The 21,534-nt window shown below is 32.6% G+C and overlaps 1 protein-coding gene across 1 annotated transcript in view; it reads right to left on the bottom strand.

Annotated features, from left to right (window-relative positions):
• Window positions 1–16,988, bottom strand: part of LOC114345199 (facilitated trehalose transporter Tret1) — a 50,334-nt gene extending 33,346 nt beyond the window's left edge. The window contains exon 1 of the mRNA XM_028296016.2: window positions 16,847–16,988. Coding sequence (XP_028151817.1) covers window positions 16,847–16,889 — 43 coding nt within the window. The 5' untranslated portion in view covers window positions 16,890–16,988. The remainder of the gene's footprint in view (window positions 1–16,846) is intronic.
• Between the last annotated feature and the right edge of the window lie 4,546 nt (window positions 16,989–21,534).

The following is a 21,534-nucleotide window of genomic DNA, read 5'->3' as shown; positions in this document are numbered from 1 at the left end:
GAAATGGTTGGGTTAAATTGTATATTATTTCAATATGTATTAATTAATCTTACGCTATATTATATTTAGTAATAATCAATAAATATATAATAATAATAAAATAATACATAAATATAATAATTATTAGAATAAAATGGTTTTATTAAAACTTGTGTTTTATTTATATTGATATCGATGTTCTTTCGATAGTACTAATTTTGATCATATTGATATCGAGTATCAAGTCGAGTGGGGTATCGCAAACTAAAGTGCATTGTAAATGTAACATTGTAACCCATTGGATTAAAAAAACCGAACGGTTTTTTTTGGCCGGTTATAACCGCTAGGTTAAACCGTAAGCAAAAAAACCGGTATAACCGAAAACCGGTGTTTTGTCAAAAACGCCATCCCTACCGCAGAGTGCATAAAACACGGAGGAGAAGCGTTGTACAGTTCGCTGTCTATTCGGTAGGCTTACACCGGTCATGGATTAAGAAAGAAATGAACGAATTGACTGGTCCGCTGTAGTTTGACTATTTACACATGGGCGCAGTAATTTTTTATTTGAGGGGGTTCTTATATAAATCAAATAATTTTAAATTTTAGGTGTTTGTATAGCCTCAGAAGCCTAAACGACATAATTTCATGATTCTTTATAACAGTTCATTATCCGTAGCCAAAAATCAATATACCTAATATTAATTGTTGTATGAATATCAATATAATAAAAATAAAACAAATTACAACTTATAAAAGGTAGAAGGCTAAACGTTGCTGTATTGTTGATGTTTTAATTTAATCTCTAAAATGGTTTTCTATAAAGTCAAAATCAATTTAAGTGATATATTGACGTTGGATGTTTTTAAATTAAAGTCAATTGACGCGTGTAAAAAGCATTTATATGACATTGTAAACTAATTTTAGCTTGTTTTATTCTTTTATCAGATCGCGTGTTTTCTATGTTAGTTATGTATATTTTATAGTTTATATGTATAATGGGGTATTTTTCATGTAAATAAAAATTATTAAAAACAATATTATAATATTACGTACCTATGTACCTACAATATCTACAAATAGTTTCGATTTCAAACAAATCACACCTACTAAAATGATCACGCCTTGAAAAGGATCCGGAAATCCTACAGCAGGGCATTATGTAAACATCAAATATTTAAGTAAAATGCTAAATATTATTAAGTCAATATACGTACCAATTTTTTTTTACTAAAATGATTTAGTCGTTATTGTTCACACTATCATCGCCATCGCTGTTGTCACCGTTAATTGTTATTATGATTGGGCTTATTTCGTTAATTTTATTTTCACGAATCCACCAATCCTCAATTAATTTTTGGCACTTGTATATACAGTTCCGCCATACTTCTGGAGTTGCAATTGAAAGTGCTTCTCGCCAAGTTTCCCAAACCGCTTCGTCTGTATACCCACTAGGCCCAATATGGTTGTCGTAATAGTGTTTTGTTATTCCCCATATATATTCGATGGGATTAAACTGGCAGTGGTATGGTGGAAGACGTAAAACTTGATGCCCGTAACTTTCAATAACCTGATCCACCACAAAGATTTTTGGTTTTGCATGGACTTTTGCCAAACGTAACAAATCAGACTTTAATATATGCTGTGGAATAGATATGCGTTCATTTGTTAGCCATTCTTTAATCTTATCTACATTCCACGAATTTGTTGGTCTTTTGTTTAGTATTTCTGAATGGTAAGGCGCATTGTCTAAAATAATTACGCTGGGCTCACTTAATCCGGGAAGAAGTTTTTCACGCAACCATTTCACAAACATTTCCGTGTTCATATTGTCATGATAGTCACTGTTTTTTATGTAGACGAAAATATTAAATCAGCACCTTCTATAAAGCCTGTCTTCCCTCCCGCGTGCAGAATTATATGTCGCTTCCCTTCTCCACTAGTATGGTTGATCGATTTTATGTTGTCATCTTGCCATATTCTCTTGGTAGCACCCTTAGAAAATATCCATGTTTCGTCTAAATATACAAAAGTTGACCCTTCTTCTTTTAATTTGTTATATTTTCTCAGAAACTCAATTCTCTTGTGTACAAGAGAACTTCTTTCACAAAGCGCTTTTCTGTTATCTTCTTTTTTAAATTTGAATCCTATGTTATGTAGGACTTGCCATAAACTTGTTCTGCCGATGTCACCAAATTTCCTCTCTTTTAACTTAAGTAAAATTGTATCTAAAGTCACATGTTCCTTATTTGCACGCATTTGATATATGATATTACGAATTTGAAATTTTCGTCCTTCGAACATATCGTTCGTTTTTAATAACAGGCGAGTATGGTGGTGATCGTTTTCCGGCACTTCACCATTCTCGTTTTTAATTGTAGATTGTAGATCTTAATTTTGATTCGCTAATTCCTAAAGCATCGCACACGCGTTGTTGTATAGACGTTACCGATTTTAAAGGACCACCATTGTTTTTTTCCGCAATAAAGTACTTATGTAGGTTACAAATTAGAGTATCTACATCTAAAACACGTCTTGGCATTTTCGGTTAAACAGCACGAACATATTTTCACAAAATTAACAATATAAGGCGTTACCAATTCGACAGAATAAATTGAACTGGAAGATAATAAATGTCCTTATAGTTTCTTATAGCATTCCTGATTTGTTTGTATTGCATTTGTCATACTTTCTCTAATTTGGTTTTGCACCTATTTGGGTAATTAAGTACTTTCACTTGAATAAGTAAAATGCCAAGACAGTTACCGTAATTAAAATAGGTCAAAAAATGAGTTTTATTTTGATACTATACAGTATGGTGCAAATGAAAGGAATAAATTCGTTATTTCGTAAACCGGCGACTTTAAGGGAAAATCCTGAAACAGGTCGATTTTTATTTTTAAATTATGATATTTTGCCATAAATGTCATACTAGTAACGTCATCCATATGGGCGTGATGAAGTAATCGATGATTTTTTTTAAATGAGAATGAGAATTCTTTGCAACACGAAAATGCAGCAGCTGCATAATACTATGGTCAAATCTGAGAGTGCAGGAAGAGTCTATACCGGTTTCGGGGGTTGTTTCCCCCTCATGAGTAGTCCCATATCCTCTTCTCTCATATTCTTCCACGTACCACACTTTAGGCCTTTATCAATCGAAGTAGCACAGAAAACGACAATAAATATCGTCTCCATACCACCAAATTGACAACAGGTGGAAAACTTTCTTTGGTTACACCTCCTGAAATTTTCAAAATTTATAAATCATACAGGATGCCGAGGAAATTAAGATGAGAGAATTTTAAATAATTCACAACTCATCTGCTCAGCATGGTAAAAGCTCCAACAAGAAAGATTCCTTAATACTCAAACAAAAGAGTAAATGAATTAAAAATGTATAAACATTCTCAATTTCTTTGCAACACGAAAATGCAGAAGCTGCATAATACTATGGTCAAATCTGAGAGTGCAGGAAGAGTCTATACCGGTTTCGGGGGTTGGTTCCCCCTCATCAGTAGTCCCATATCCTCTTCTCTCAGATTCTTCCACGTACCACACTAGTGTGGTACTACTGATATGGGACACTCTCAGATTTGACCATAGTATTATGCAGCTGCTGCATTTTCGTGTTGCAAAGAAATTGAGAATGTTTATACATTTTTAATTCATTTACTCTTTTGTTTGAGTATTAAGGAATCTTTCTTGTTGGAGCTTTTACCATGCTGAGCAGATGAGTTGTGAATTATTTAAAATTCTCTCATCTTAATTTCCTCGGCATCCTGTATGATTTATAAATTTTGAAAATTTCAGGAGGTGTAACCAAAGAAAGTATTCCACCTGTTGTCAATTTGGTGGTATGGAGACGATATTTATTGTCGTTTTCTGTGCTACTTCGATTGATAACTTACTTTGTTTTTCGGTAGATGGCCCTAGTTCATCCGTGACATTTCTTTCTTTGCAATTCGGAAAGGCCTAAAGTATGGTACGTGGAAGAATCTGAGAGAAGAGGATATGGAACTACTGATGAGGGGGAAACAACCCCCGAAACCGGTATAGACTCTTCCTGCACTCTCAGATTTGACCATAGTATTATGCAGCTGCTGAATTTTCGTGTTGCAAAGAAATTGGGAATGTTTATACATTTTTAATTAATTTACTCTTTTGTTTGAGTATTAAGGAATCTTTCTTGTTGGAGCTTTTACCACGCTGAGCAGATGAGTTGTGAATTATTTATCCTAATTTCCTCGGCATCCTGTATGATTTATAAATTTTGAAAATCGCAGGAGGTGTAACCAAAGAAAGTATTCCACCTGTTGTCAATCTGGTGGTATGGAGACGATATTTATTGTCGTTTTCTGTGCTACTGCGATTGATAACTTACTTTAATTTTGAACGTTTTTTGCACGCTTTTAATTTTTTTTTTAATTAGCAAGTATGCCATGATACACTCAACGAAAAGGTACGTTATATTAATAAAAATGTTAATTCAGACAACAAAAGCAATACTTAAAATACCAATTCTTGGTTTTATTGGAACAACAAAGCGATGTTCATAAATTCATTATGTTCGTTAGTTGATCCAATGTATTACGTTTATTGAATGGATGAACATATATTTATTATTATTACGAACACTGTTCACTGAGCCAACGAACACTATTCATTGAAACAACAAAGTCGTTAATTGACCGACGAAGACTATTCGTTCAATTCGTTGTGTCAATAACAGTGTTATTTCTCCTAACGTATTTCGTTTATTTCTACAATTATTTAATACTGAAGGCATTAGCTCAATGTATGATATTAATTGATTAATAATAATTTTGAAAATCCCCCTTTTTTGTCCTAAACCTAATGGATTTTACACTGTGTGATTTCTTATATGATTTCACTCATACAGTGCGCTGGAAAAACTGTTGTCCCCTTATTAACTTATTTATTTTTAGCACATAAGCAAAACGCTCGGACAGGTCGATTTTTAAAATAATCAAAGTATATTATAACATCAATGTTTCGAACTTTACGCGATCCCTCTTCAGGTGACAGCCACAACTTTGGTTTTTTTAAATAGGAAAGTACATCATGTGACAGCTTGTTTAAAAGCGTTTGAAATAGTGATTCCAAAAATGTATAGCACTTTAATCCTTTTGGAGAGCGCAGGCGCAAAAGTTCGATCGAATTATTTTTAAACGCATTCATTTTTATTGGAATCCTGAGAAAACTAATAAGTATTTTTGAAAAATTTAAACGCAGAATAAAAGATAACATTATTACCGAGGGCCGAAAGTCTCTTAGAATAAACAAAAAGTTTCCTTTGCAAGGTATATTTGAAATTAAAAATCATACTAAATTGTCTCTTTTTCACCCCCTTGACTTATTAAAATAATCATTATAGAAGTTCTCAGGGACTTCAGACCCTTGATAATATTGTAATATTTTATTCTCCGTTAAAATTTTTCAAAATACTAATTAGTTTTCTCAGGATTCGAAAAAAATGAATACGATAATAGACACACGAAAACTTCCTTCCAGTACGAACTACACTTGGAAACGAAATGAAATTATTCGGCACTTCAGCAGAGGTAACAGCATTGTTTAACAAAGACCGATAAGGAAAAGCCGTTACATTTCAAATGGTCAAGCAAAACATTAATTGTTTCAACAACTTCGTTTATTGCTACCATCAACGCATTGATTGTGGTTATTAAACGCAGTACTAGATTGATTAATGCATTCGTTGTCACAACAATCAGTTTACATCTATGGAACAATCAAATATTACTCTATATTAACAACAATTGTACATTGTTTTAATGAAATCTGTACGTTGTCACGATAAACCAAGGTAATTATTTATCATCTACGAAATTAAGAAAGTGCTTTGCTGCCAGAATTACCATTATTTATTAAATATACGAAACTAACTTATTGTCTGAATAAATTGAGTGTTATTGATTAAAGTACTCTAGTTATTTTCACAATTATTATTCAATCATTGTGACAATAACCAAATATATTGATCAATGTCTAAAAGTTCGTTGAAACAAAAAGTTAAATTGTTGTTACAACGAAATACTATTCAATAATCACACTGTTAATCAATATTATGAACTAAATTTTTTTAAGTGTAGGTGACACGTTCCCTATGATGGCACACCCTTTATTTTAAAACAAAATTACTTAATTTTTTATGTTTTATTACGAAAAATAACAACAAAAATTAAAAAATGAATTCGTAATGTTCTACTAACTTAACTAATAATAGGTTATTAAGCAAATATAGTTATTTTTCTAACTAGTGCGAAAATGATACTTTCACGAACGAGACTGCCGTTGACCCGAACGACGCGATAGCGGAGTTCGGGCAAGCAGTCGAGTGCGGGAAAGACACTTTCCGCATGAGTTAGGAACAATATTTTTTCTATGGCCGTACGTTTGGAAAAAGCCACAAAAAAATAGAGTCAATTCAATTTTTATTTAGGAGTGAAAATACACAAATTAATTTTTTGACAAGGTTGTCAAAACCAAACTTTCAATATAATGGGTTATTACGACGACGATATTGGTTTCCATGACGACAATTCAAAACCATTGTAATTTTCTACTGATGTGTCTTTTATATATTATGTCAAAATAATTTTATTTCATCGAATTATTGCGTTAATTTCATTAAAACATGAACACCATAAGATACATTTGAAATAAATTAGTAAATAATGTCTAAATATTAGTTTATTGCATGTATTATAGTATATTATAATGCCATATTAAAAGGTATTCTACTTTCCCGCACGCCTTGCGGGAAAGTGCAACTTTCGGAAACAAAATGCGTGCGCGAAAGTGGTTGTTTTAGCACTGTTGACTTGAAATATCTTTTGATAATCTGAGATAATAATTTGAGAAATCTTTTGCTCCACGATAACGCTTTGGCGTATAATTTAATAGTTTATGCTGTAAATTAACTTTACAGTTACTCTCCACGAAATGTCTAGAACACAAAACTGAATTTTTCACTATAAATTTGTCTTTCCTACCTGTTAAATGGATCCACTTCTTACACAATTTACTGTTCTTCGGAACAGTGAAGAATTTCACTTCTGGGCAAGGATTTTTCTTAGATTGGTCAGATCCACATCCAAAATCTGCACAACGCATGTTTAACGAAATATTCACAACGTTATAAATGAATATCACAACGTTATACACAATAAATACAAAATATTTAAAGAAAACCACCGTAGACATTGAAGACACGAAAGAATGCGATACTTAAGTTACATCAAGAATTCGAGATAACTCTGTTGCTTGCGTCATGACTCTACCCACTGTGCGCATTATCTTATCTCCTGTGTCTCTATATCGTGTGTTAAAGTCAATTGAGTTTTTTAGTGATTTACTCAAACGATGTTCAGAGGCGGATTTGAAGATTTGCCGCCCCTGGGCTATCTACAAATTGCCGGTACAACAGCTGGCAGCGTTGTCTCCAACTAAATTAAGAGAGTGTGCAGAGCATGGAGTATACATGGCAGAAGGGCTAACCTCACGAATCCTGGCTTGTAAGCCAGTATACATACCGGACATATTCGATGCATTATCGAATGACTGACCCCTACAGTTTTCAATATCAATTTCATTTTCGGCCAGAACTTTAATAACTGCATCAAACAGAGCTTCTGATCTGTGGCCAACTGATGGAAGAAAACAAAGAAATCTTTCAACGGACTTTCCGTTAGGTAACACATACCGAAGGACTATTGCGAGTTGGTCTGTATGCGTAATATCTGGGCTAGAATCTACAATAATTGAAAAATATTTCGCTACTTTAACTTCTTCTACTATTTCTTTCACGACTTTATGGGCCATTAGTTTTACAAACTCTTCATAAGTAGTCGAGGATAAATATGAAGTATGACCCTGTCCGGGATTTCCAAATTTAGCGATGTGCTCAGCTATGAATGGGTCAAATTCGGCAATCAATTCTAGACACAAGATGAAATTGCCACTGTTTGACAATGACCCGAATTTCTCATCGTGCCCTCTTAAAGGAAGACCTGCAGCTGCTAGGGATTTAACTACTGCAACCACTCTCTTCAGTACATTGCGCCAGTAGTTTTGCTCGTCTTCAATTTGACTGGTGAGCAGTGATTGTATTCCCTTTGATGACATCCTGGTTTTCATTGCCAATACACATGTTTTGTGGTCAGAGGAATTTTCATGCGATTTCAAAATGTCATTGTCATGCTTCCAGTCATCACAACCTTCTTTCGCAAGTTTTGTTGTGCCACCAAATAATTGGCAGGGAACACAATACAATTTGCCACTGCTCTCGGAATACATCAAGTAGGATCTTTTCATCTCTTTGCCGTTTATCAGCTTTGTTTTCAGAAGGGACTTAGATAAATATCGATTTTGCCCTCCAATTAATCTTTTTGACCGTGATAAATCCATTTCATCTATGTTTTGGTTGATTCCTCTCGTAACCACATATTCACGAGTACGGTCATTTATCTCCCACAAAGCTGGGTCATCCACAATTTTAACATCCAAAGGATACGGTATCACCTTATCTTCATTTGAAGACCGTGATGCGGATGGACGCTCTGGTTCCTTAATCGATGCTTCAGCGTCATTAAGAGCATCATCACCTTCTTTTACGTGAGTCTGACCATAATTAGGCCTACCACTACCGCACGGAGTGACATTGTCGTCGGTAGGAGTACATTTTAAGTTTTCATCTTGAGAGTTGCTTTTCTTAAAAAAATTTGATATCTTTGCGGTTTTTTCTACTACTTCTCTTTGTTTTTCCAGTTTTTTCTGAGCTTCTTTTCGGTAGCCAGAACCACTCAATCGTTTCCGCCCATCACTCATCGTTAATATTTTCTGAAAATAAAATATTTCTGTAGTATAAAGTATTTCTGTAGTAGAAAAAGTATAAATAGTTTAGGATGTTATGTCTACAAAAATAATTGATTAATTACATAACACAAAACTAAGAACTTCAATTTTAACTGTTAAAAACAAATGTAAAGAAAAAATGGAAACTATTCTGAAGGACTACTTTAAGCACTATGTAGTAACGTATATTTTACAAGGTCTATTAATTATCCAAGAGCGGGACTCTACTGTAGGCCTACTGCCTGGGTTTTATAAAGGTTTTATACGAGCACGGTTGTTACTGGATCACGTACAGTTCGCCCAAAGTATCTGTGCACTTGACTGTAACAGCTGTAATAACATTAGTTAAATGGAGAGTGGGCTCTTTTCTAAAAACATTAGTTATTGGTTCCTTCTGCTGTCATCACAACACGACCTTAAAGTTTTAGGCAGCCGATGAAAAACATGTCTACTGAGGACGATAGAGAGAAAAAACTGTTTATTTCCATTATTATTTGGCTTACACAGTTCTGTGTTGTTGTATGGAAATATTTTGAATGGCTAGTCATGTGCACAGATACTTTGGGCAAACTGTAATATATGAGCAAAAAAATCTTTTCATATAAATAAATTACTGTATAAATAAAAGACTTTACAAAAAAATATTTATACAAGTGGCCTGAAAATATGTGGTTAGAGTTAGAAGTTAAGCAGTTAGGACGACTTGATAAATTTCCCTTATAAGCTAATCAGAATAACGGGATAGCGCTTTTTGGTGTTTAAATCAAAAATGAAATAAAATGATTGTATACTAAACTCTTTGACTTACCTGTCTTATCTTCAATTAAAAGTATTTCAGAAAACAATACACTCATAAACTGTCACACATAACCTATAAAGTCAGAGTAAACCACCAACACAAACTGAACAACTGAACTGACTGATATCGGAAGCGCGGAGCGGCGGCGCGTGGCGTACGGTGGTTGCCAACCACTGTAGGGGGGGGCAGTGATAGTAAGGGAGGGGAGCGGCGACCTAGCCTGACGGCGCCGACGGGCGGCGGCGGGCTCGGCTACTTCAAACGATACCTCCAAACCTCAAAGCCTCAGAGCCCGTCGGCTGACTAGTTGCGCGGGGCGCGCGAATACTGTTGCGTCAAGGAACATACTATATTTCATTAACGTTACGTTAGAACTACAAAATAAATAGAATATATTAAGTGAATGATTTTTTTTTAATTCTAATTTACAAATTGTTCTTTTACAAATTATTACAAGTATTTTTTCACATATTTTTAACTTCTTGAATAATTTTTTTTTATTTTTATCTAATTTTGCCGCCCCCTGAAATCTGCCGCCCTGGGCTATAGCCCATTCAGCCCTTATGTAAATCCAGCCCTGACGATGTTTGACTGTTCTGATATTATTGGCACCTCTTGTGCTGTAGTTATGCAAGTCAGACTGTTTAACTAAAGTATCTGCAGTTTTGCAGTTTTGCAAAGAATGGTAAAGTTGGTATGGGAGGAAGTCCCAACTGGAAAAAGACGACGTGGACGCCCTCTACTTCGGTGGCGAGATAATATAGCAGAAGACCTGAAAGCTATGGGCGTGGAGAATTGGATAGTTATTATATAGAAACTATATAGGAATAGGAACACCTAAATCATATGCAAATAAAAATTGACAAATTGGCACAGCATTACGACTCGATCGGACTCAGAATAAACTCAAAGAAAACCAAATTATTAAAAAACAATAACCATCCAAATAATAAAATAATAATAAATGGTACGAAAGTGGAAGAGGTAGATAAGTTCACATATCTGGATCAGTCATGGAAAGGAGCGGGGGAAAGGATATGCAGACGACAGACGAGAATAATAAAGGCTAAACATGATAAAATTTGGCAAACAAAAGAAATATCGGAAATAACCAAAATTAAAATCTTATATATAAAAATCAATTGCTGTCCGTTAGTCTCGCTAAAACTTGAGAATGGCTGGACCGATTTGGCTAAATTTGATGTTAAATTTATTTGTGGAAGTTCAGGGAAGGTTTATAAGGTTTTAGATAGTCATTTTAGTAGCCACCAAAATATTTACATCTATATGTATAAAATTCTCTGGTCACAGTGTTAGTTGCCATACTCCTCCGAAACGGTGTCACCGATTTTTATGAAATTTTACACCTATATTTGGGAGGACTGAGAATAGGTTGTTATCTATTTTTTTTTTCTTACTTTTATGTGATGTATATCCCAAAGATAAATACAACTCTAATTTTTCACTTTTCTATCACTAACCGTTATTTTTTTAATAGCCATCTTAATATTTACATCTTATACAGTGCTAGTCAAAAGTTCGTTCCCCCCCCTCTTATCTTTTGAACGGTTATACATATAATCGTGAAATTTGGAGAGAGGAAATAAACGGACATAAGCTTCTCAACTAGTTATAACAGGTGACGTAATAGTGACAGATGACATTACAGCGCCACTATGACAGATAATTTTAAATGGGACCTTATGGCAAGTTATACTTCGTTTAAAAGATGTTGAAATTACCTATTCAGTCATACTAATTTTGTTTGAGTTTAAGTTGATTTTGATGAATAAATTAAATAAATACTAAAATTGTAGTTTGCTGTCCGTTAGTCTCGCTAAAACTCGAGAATGGCTGGACCAATCTGGCTAATTTTGATGTTAAATTATTTAAGGAAGTTCAGGGAAGGTTTATGAGTTTTTAGATAGTCATTTTAGTAGCCACCAAAATATTTACATCTATATGTAAAAAATTCTCTGTTAGTTAGTTGCCATAGTAGTGTTAGTTGCCATACTCCTCCGAAACGGTTTCACCGATTGTTATGAAAATCTACAGCTATATTCGGCAGGACTGAGAATAGGTTGCTATCTTTTTTCATACCTGTACGGCATAAGGGGGGTGGCCCCTGATATATATTTTTATTTTTTTGGATAAAGTTTTTTTTCTTAATTTTATATGATGTAGAACGCAAACATAAATACAACTCTAATTTTTCACTTTTCTATTACTAACCGTTATTTTTTAATCGCCATCTGAATATTTACATCTTATATATAAAAATCAATTGATGCCCGTTAGTCTCACTAAAACTCGAGAATGGCGGAACCGATTTGGCTAATTTTGATGTTGAATTATTTGTGAGAGTTCAGGGAAGGTTTATGAGGTTTTAGATAATCATTTTAGTAGCCACCAAAATATTTACATCTATATGTATAAAATTCTCTGGTCACAGTGTTAGTTGCCATACTTATCCGAAACGGTTTGACCAATTCTTATAAAATTTTACACCTATATTCGGCATGACTGAAAATAGGTTGTTATCTATTTTTTATACCTGTACGTCATAAGGGAGTTTGCCCATGGCACCGTAACTCTCAAAATAATGACGTGAAAAATTCGAAATTATGCAGGTATACTCCCAGCGAACAAAACCGTACTAAAATTTTTTCTCTAACACAATCGGTTTCCGAAATAACAAACTGTAAGCCGCAGAAAAATGTAACAGTTTAACTTTGGGACTCAAATAGGGCAAAACATGAATTTTTTAATTTGCCGAAATTAAAAAAAAAATTTATCTACAAGCGGAATTGGTTCTCACGAATCATAAGCCTTAAAAAAATTATGAGCACACGTGTTAGCGGTAAATTTCATGAAATAAAAGTGCAACATTTTAACTTTTGGACTCAAATTGGACAAAATATGAATTATTTAATTTTGCGAAATTTTCAAAAAATTTCTCTACACGGAATTTTTACTCACGAACCGTAAGCAGGAGCAAAATTCTGATCACACGAAAAGAACGAGCAGCAAATTTTATGTACGAAAAGTGCAACAGTTTAACTTTTGGACTCAGATTGGACAAAATATGAATTTTTTAATTTTACGAAGTTTTCGAAAAATTGGTATCTGCAAACGTATGTTTTACTCACGAATCATAAACCTGACAAAAATTTTGAGCACACGCGTAGAACGAGCGGCAAATTTTATGGAAGAAAAGTGCTGCAGTTTAACTTTTGGACTTAACTCGAACAAAATATTAATTCTTTCATTTTATGAAATTTTCAAGTGTCAATGTTAGTTGCTATACTCCTCCGAAAGAGATCGATAATATGAGATCTGCGGAAATCAGATCGGGCTACCGACCAAATGCTATTCTGTATTGTTACAACACACATGATTCATGGATTATTCGGTCATTTCAATCGCTTATCACCTTGCATGGCAGATGAAAAAAGGAACCAAAGGTTTTCCTAATTAAATACATTTACTAACGATGTGGTCACAAAAATCATGTATTAAAAATATCAACAAGACAGAAATTGACATTGACAATCGTTGATTGGGACTCTTACGGTGCCTAAAATGCAAAAAGCATTAAATTGATCATTATACAGGGTGTAACAAAAATACAGGTCATAAATTAAATCACATATTCTGGGACCAAAAATAGTTCGAATGAACTTACCTTAGTAAAAATATGCACATAAAAAAGGTACAGCCCTTTGAAGTTACAAAATAAAAATCAATTTTTTCGAATATATCGAAAACTATTAGAGATTTTTTATTGAAAATGGGCATGTGGCATTCTTATGGCAGGAATATCTTAAAGAAACATTATAGTGAAATTTATGCAACCCATAAAAATTTTATGGGGGTTTTGTTTCCTTAACCCCCCCCCCAAACTTTTGTGTACGTTCCAATTAAATTATTATTGTGGTACTATTAGTTAAATTCAATATTTCTAAAACTTTTTTGGCTCTTGTTGCGGCTTCTTTTTTAATATGTTTACATAAAAATTTTATGGGGGTTTAGTTCCTTTAAACCCCAAAATATTTGTGTACGATCCAATTAAACTATTACTGCGATACCATTAGTTAAACACAGTGTTTTTAAAACTTTCTTGTCTCTTTGTATTTTTTCGATGTGGCTTTTTTAAATATGGTTCAAAAATACCTAAAAATCTAAATCATAATAGTTATTTTCCTAACAAGTGCAGAAAGTCATACTTTTCCGCACGCGACTGCAGTTTGCCGAACGAGGCGAAGCGGGAGTTCGGCAGGCAGTCCAGTGCGGAAAAGAGACTTTCTGCAAGAGTTAGGAACAATATTTTTTCTACGAGTCTTTAAAAAATGATCAAATCTTAATCAATTAATTTAATTAATATGAAAATACATACACAAATTAATTCTTTGACAAGGTTGTCAAAACCAAACTTTCAGCATAATTGGTTAGCATGACGACGATCTTGGTTTCCATGACGATAATTCAAAACGACTGTTATTGTCTATCGATTCGAGTTTCGAATATTATGTCAAAATAATTTTTTCTACGACCGTTTAATAACATGCTCATTATTCGCTATTTTTTCATAGATAATAGCACCCATTACTGTGCCCGTGAGTAATAATTCATTACTCACGGGCTGAAGTTACTCGCGGGTCATTACTCACGGGCTGAAGTTATACTCGCGGGTCATTACTCACGGGCTGAAGTTAGATTCAAGTGGCGCATGCCACTTTTAATGTTATTCGTATATAAACTGCAAATAAAATTACTTAAACGTGTTTATTTAATACAATAATTATTGTAATTTATACCAATAATTAACTTCGAAAAAATTTTAAAGGAATTTTAATTGTAACAATGTCAGTATATTTTTTACGTTTATATCTTGTTTACTAAAAATTTTGACGTTTATCATTTAATTTAGTGACAGTGACATTAGCGCATTTTGTTTATGTTAATTGGAATTTATAACTAATATTGTGTTTGTTTTTCAAGTTATATTGTGTTAAATATGTTATAACATATTATGTATAGTAATAGTTATATTATATTATATATAGTTAAATGTAAATATACATTATAACTTATATGAAATACGTCCACCGACAAAAGCCATTTCCTATTTATTAGATTCACTGACAGTAGGTACAAATTTAAGCTTATAATTTTTCGGAAACGAATAGAACTTATATTGACTATTTCTAGTTGTATTTTTACAATAAATAAGAATTTAGTAATAGTAGGCAACCAATTATTCAGCCACGTACTAGGGGTGAATAGCATTTAGGTATATTTGTAAATTATTATAATTTAAATCCCTAGTAGTTGAAAATTAAATTTTTTACCAATTTAAATTAAAAAAAAGGTCGAAGAAAAAGTATAGTATTCTACTCGCATGTAATGGCTATTACTCACGATGATGAAGTTTGCGACACGAGCCGTAGGCGAGTGTCGTAATTCATCAGATGCCATCATTACATGCTCGTTGAATAATATACTATTATTTCATCGAATTGTCGCTTTAATTTCATTAAAACAGGAACACAATAAGATACACTTGAAATAAAATAGTAAATAATATCTTAATATTAGTTTATTGCATGTATTATAATTATTTTAAGGATATATTAAAATATCTAAATGCAGTGCGGAAAAGTAGCGCGGAAAAGTAAAAAGCGTGCGGAAAAGTAAAACGCGTGCGGAAAAGTAAAACTTTCTAAACTAAAACGCGTGCGCGAAAGTAGACATTTTTGCACGCTCGTAGAAAAATAAATTTTCATAATATTACCAAGTCTCCATAATCGTACTTAACCGTATACAAATATGTGGTGGATTTGACAAATATTCAAAATATCTCGATAAAAACTCGACTTTTTGAAAAAGTAATAAGAGGCAAAAAAGTTTTTAAAACATTGTGTTTAACTAATGGTACTACAATAATAATTAAATTAGAACGTACACAAAAGTTTGGGGGGGATTTAAAGGAACAAAACCCCCATAAAATTTTTATGGGGTGTCTAAATTTCACTATAATTTTTTCTTAAGATACTACTTCCGTGAGAATACCACATGTCCATTTTCAATAAAATATATCTAACAGTTTTCGATATATTGGACAAAATCGATTTTCATTTTGTAACTTCAAAGGGCTGCAACTTTTTTATGTGCACATTTGTACTAAGGTAAGTTAGGTTCAATCGAACTATTTTTGGTCCCAGAATATGTGATTAAATTTATCACCTGTATTTTTGTTACACCCTGTATATATCAACTCTTTTCATACATAATATTTATATTTCAGCATTTTTTTGCCTCTGTTAATTATTTTTAGTAGTTATTAAATTACCTAATTCTATAAGGCGATACGAAGTTCGCCGGGTCAGCTAGTCTTTAATAATTGTACAGTCAAACCCGCTTATTAGAATACCTATAGAATAGAAATTTGAGGACCAAAAACGTTTCTACTACCGACTAATGATCGGTTATTAGAATATCCCGGTTATAGGAATACTTCTGATTAGCACGAAGGCTATTCCAATAAGCCGGTTCAACTGTATTAAAAGTACCTATACTACTTTACGGAGCAGAAACATGGACACAAGACGAAAATACAATTATTAAAAAACTGCAAACTTTTTTAAACAAATCTCTAAGACAAATTATGAAAATACACTGGTCCAACAGAATAACTAATACAGAACTATGGGAAATACCAAAGCAAAGTAACATATCTACTACAATCAAGGAAACAAAATGGAAGTAGATTCGCCACACTTTGAGGAAATGTCAAAGCAATATAACAAGACAAGCAGTTAAATACCAACCAGGGGGGAAAAGAAAGAGAGGAAGATTAAAAAACAGCTGGAAAAAAAACTACAACGAGAGAACACGAACAATTTGGACTAAGATGGGGTGAAGTCAAAAACAGAGCAAAAAATAGAAGATAATGGAAGGAACAAGTACACACTTTACCCAGAGATAAACAAAAAACGATTTAAATACAAAAGAAGATGCGCTGTTCCGGCCAGCCAGCAATCTTACACTTTTGGCCAAGAAACGCATAAGCGCCCAATATTCCACAAGGAGTGATGGAACTATAGAGATAATAGTGTCTAATACATGAGACCGTGAGTTTAATTTTCGATATTGGTTATACATATAGCCTACCTGCAAATATAACTGCGGTTGTATAGCTTATAAAACTCTTCATTTCAAATATGAATATTAGGTTAGCACAATAATAACGCACCAATTAAAAAAACAAATAAAACATTTTTTGTCGACATGAATGATACGATTATATATCAAATATTAGATATTTTTTTCAACTAATCTGCATAAATTTTTATCTCTCGATAGTTACTATCATTTAGCAAAATCACAAAGCGTCAGAATGTGATGTTTTAAGTACTTTTTCAATTAGCTTATAAACGATTAAATTATACCAATTATTTTGATAGATAATGCATAATTTGAATGTGCATCCTTGATATTAAATATCAAATTTTGTGTCCACGTTTACCAATGCACCAATAATATTTTTCAGTTAGTATTTAGAGTAGTTAATTCATCGCATATGTACTATACATAATGTATATACATATACAGGGTGTAACGAAAATACAGGTCATAAATTAAATCTCATATTCTGAGACCAAAAATAGTTCGAATGAATCTAATTTACCTTAGTACAAATATGCACATAAAAAAAGTTACAGCCCTTTGAAGTTACAAAATGAAAATCGATTTTTTCGAATATCGAAAACTATTAGAGATTTTTTATTGAAAATGGACATGTGGCATTCTTATGGCAGGAACATTTTAAAAAAGAATTATAGTGAAATTTCTGCACCCCATAAAAATTTTATGGGGGTTTGGTTCCCTTAAACCCCCCCAAACTTTTGTGTACGTCTTTATTAAATTATTATTGTGGTACCATTATTTAAATTCAATATTTATAAAACTTTTTTGCCTCTTAGTATTTTTTCGATAAGGCAATTTTTATCGAGTTGCGGCTTCTTTTTTAATATGTTTACATAAAAATTTTATGGGGGTTTTGTTCCTTTAAACCCCCCAAATGTTTGTGTATGTTCCAATTAAACTTTTACTGCGGTGCCATTAGTTAAACACAGTGTTTTTAAAACTTTTTTGCCTCTTTATATTTTTTCGAGAAGGCACTTTTTATCGAGATATTACTTCTTTTTTAATATGGTTCAAAATATACCTAAAAATGTAAATCATAAATAAATTTTCATATTTAATTATTACAAAGTCTCCATAATCGTACTTAGCCATATACAAATATGTGGTGGATTTGACAAATATTCAAAATATCTCGATAAAAACTGACTTTTCGAAAAAGTACTGAGAAGCAAAAAAGTTTTTAAAATATTGTGTTTAACTAATTGTACTACAATAATAATTAAATTGGAACGTACACAAAAGTTTGGGGGGGTTTAAAGGAACAAAACCCCATAAAATTTTTATGGGGTGTCCAAATTTCACTATAATTTTTTCTTAAGACACTACTACCATAAGAATGCCACATGTTTATTTTCAATAAAAGATCTCTAATAGTTTTCGATATATTGGAAAAAATCGATTTTCATTTTGTAACTTCAAAGGGCTGTAACTTTTTTTATGTGCACATTTGTACTAAGGTAAGTTAGGTTCAATCGAACTATTTTTGGTCCCAGAATATGTGATTAAATTTATGACCTGTATTTTTGTTACACCCTGTATATGTTTATCTATATATAATGCATATGTATGGTATATATATATATATATATATATATATATATATATATATATATAAGATTATGGTATTCTTGACTGTATATTCAAATATCAAGCAGTGATTCTTGAGGATGCAGTCTATTTTGGCCCAAAAGACAAAGAAAACTCTTTGACTTACTGTCAAGCTTTCGAATTTATTTTAATTCTTTTTAATTCCATATTAATGGAAAACTCTTATCCGGTAGGCCTACTTAATAAATTAATTTTTAGTACTGCAACCTCTCCACCTTCCATCACGGCAAGCCAAGAAATAAATAATAGCCTAAACAATAACCCTCCAGTTGACGCCTTAATACCAGCAACATCACAAACATTTGGATCTTTACCTTATATTCCATTCTTAACACCAAAACTTCTAAAATTATTTAAAGGATTAGAAAACATACAAATTGCTACTAGAAATGTTAAAACTATAGCAAATTTATACACTAAAACTAAGGATCCTCTAACGACCAAAGAAAGTTCAAAAGTTGTTTATCAAATACCTTGCTCAGACTGTGATAAAGTTTATATAGGAGAAACTTCTCGTACATTGCACAGTAGAATAATATCTCACAGAAGTGATATTAACACAAATAAATCACAAGCTTGTGCGTTAGCCGACCACTCGATTAATTTAAATCATACATTTAATTTTTCACAAGCGTCAATCCTACAGAGGGTAAAAAATGAACAGAAAAGGTTATTTATAGAAATGACACATATACAGAAAAATAAAAAATGTATAAATAGAAAATCAGATATAGACAAATTAAGTAACATTTATTGTTACATATTAGCATATCAACAAAAAATTAGTACAACATCATAATCTGATTTTCTATCATATAATCCAACATTAAAATTTATATACATGCTTTAAAAAATGATTGGACTAATTGATTTTGATGTTATTAATTTGTTTTTCATAGATCAATCTAATAAAATCTAATAAAAAATAAAAAATATGTTGTTACTAGTTTTACTTTTCTCCTATATAAAGTGTATACACTTTACATATTTCATGACATATTTCAAACATGACAACATAACTGAAGTTTTTAAAATAATTTTTCATACCTATGTGCATAATTGTCCTTTTGGTAAAATTTCAAATTTTTTCAATGTAATCTCATGACTAGTAAGTAATTAAGAAAATTGTAAGTACCTACATAATTTTTATATTTGGATGGCGTTATGCATAACTCGACCAAGCGCCATTTCTTTAATTTGTATATTTTTGTCAACAGATGTCTTGAAAAAGAATTAAAATAAATTCGAAAGCTTGACAGTAAGTCAAAGAGTTTTCTTTGTCTTGTGGGCCAAAATAGACTGCATCCTCAAGAATCATTGCTTGATATATATATATATATATATATATATATATATATATATATATATAGAAAATAAAAATCATTGGCAAAAAACTCGCAATGTGAATGAGAATACAAAATCAACAATATAAAAAAGATGGAATGCAACTGCAGACACGTGTTTCTGACTCATTAGTCGTCATCAGTACAGTATAGCCAAGTTAGAAGATGAAGCAGTTTAACTTGGGAAAGGATCACTACAGGAGCAATGTTACCATTTGTAACAACAATGTCAGAAGACCCTGCCTTTCAGGGCGACGACCAACACAGTCACGGAGGTAAAGCTACCTGAGGAAAGAGAAGCCAAAACCATATGAAATAAAGGATGTTAAGTAAGCGAGTACAACTTAAATATAGAAAAGAAAAATCATTGGCAAAAACTCGCAATGTGAATGTGAATACAAAATCAACAATATAAAAAAGATGGAATGCAACTGCAGACACGTGTTTCTGACTCATTAGTCGTCATCAGTACAGTATAGCCAAGTTAGAAGATGAAGCAGTTTAACTTGGGAAAGGATCACTACAGGAGCAATGTTACCATTTGTAACAACAATGTCAGAAAACCCTGCCTTTCAGGGCGACGACCAACACAGTCACGAAGGTAAAGCTACCTGAGGAAAGATATATATATATATATATATATATATATATATATATATATATATATATATATATATATATATATATATATATATGTATATATATATATATATATATATATATATATATATATATATATAAATTTGTTAATTTTTTTGGAATTCAGTCAATATTTGGCGGGCTAATTAGTAAAACACTTTCATTTGACACCTTATTTGTCATTCTACCTGGTATAATGACGAAGGAGTTATATTCCCGGTCGTACGGACCGACGGAAGGACAGCCTGGGTCAAATATCTCACCTTTAGTACCATCCTTGGATTATAATCTTTTATTTGACACCTCATTTATCATTCAAGCTGGTATAATAATGGAGGAGTTATATTCGCGGTCGGAGGGACCGACGCACAGACCGCCTCAGTCAAATATGTCAACTTTAGTACCACCCTTGGATTATCAGCTTTCATTTGACACCTCATTTGTCATTCTACCTGGTATAATGACGGAGAAGTTATATTCGCGGTCGTACGGACCGACGGAAAGACAGCCTTGGTCAAATATCTCACCTTTAGTACCATCCTTGGATTATAAGCTTTCATTTGACCCCTCATTTGTCATTCTACCTGGTATAATGATGGAGGAGTTATATTCGCGGTCGGACAGACCGACAAACAGACCGCCAAGGTCAAATATCTCACCTTTCAGTTGACACCTCATTTGTCATTCTAGCTGGTATGTTGACGGAGGAGTTGTGATTACAGACAGACGGACGGACAGACGGACGTGGATAATACAAAGTTTTCACATTTTTTCAAAATTGGGTGAAAACAACATGGTGCCAGAATGATTTGGTGATGAAAATAATATATACATTCTCAAGTTGCCTATTTTTCGGTGTGGATAATATTATATTCAACAGTGATGCCAAATTTCTGATGCCAAAATGATTGATAATGAAAGTGGGATATACGTTTTCATGTATATATCAGCAGCGACAAAACGGTAAAACACTGAACTAAATGTATATAATATTTTCACTGTACCATCATTTTGGACTCAAACATTTTATGGAATAAACTTATATAACTTAGTAAGGGATAA

The sequence above is a fragment of the Diabrotica virgifera genome, chromosome 5 (assembly GCF_917563875.1).
Source record: "Diabrotica virgifera virgifera chromosome 5, PGI_DIABVI_V3a".
Classification (NCBI taxonomy): domain Eukaryota; kingdom Metazoa; phylum Arthropoda; class Insecta; order Coleoptera; family Chrysomelidae; genus Diabrotica; species Diabrotica virgifera.
This window is presented reverse-complemented; position numbering and strand designations above follow the sequence as displayed.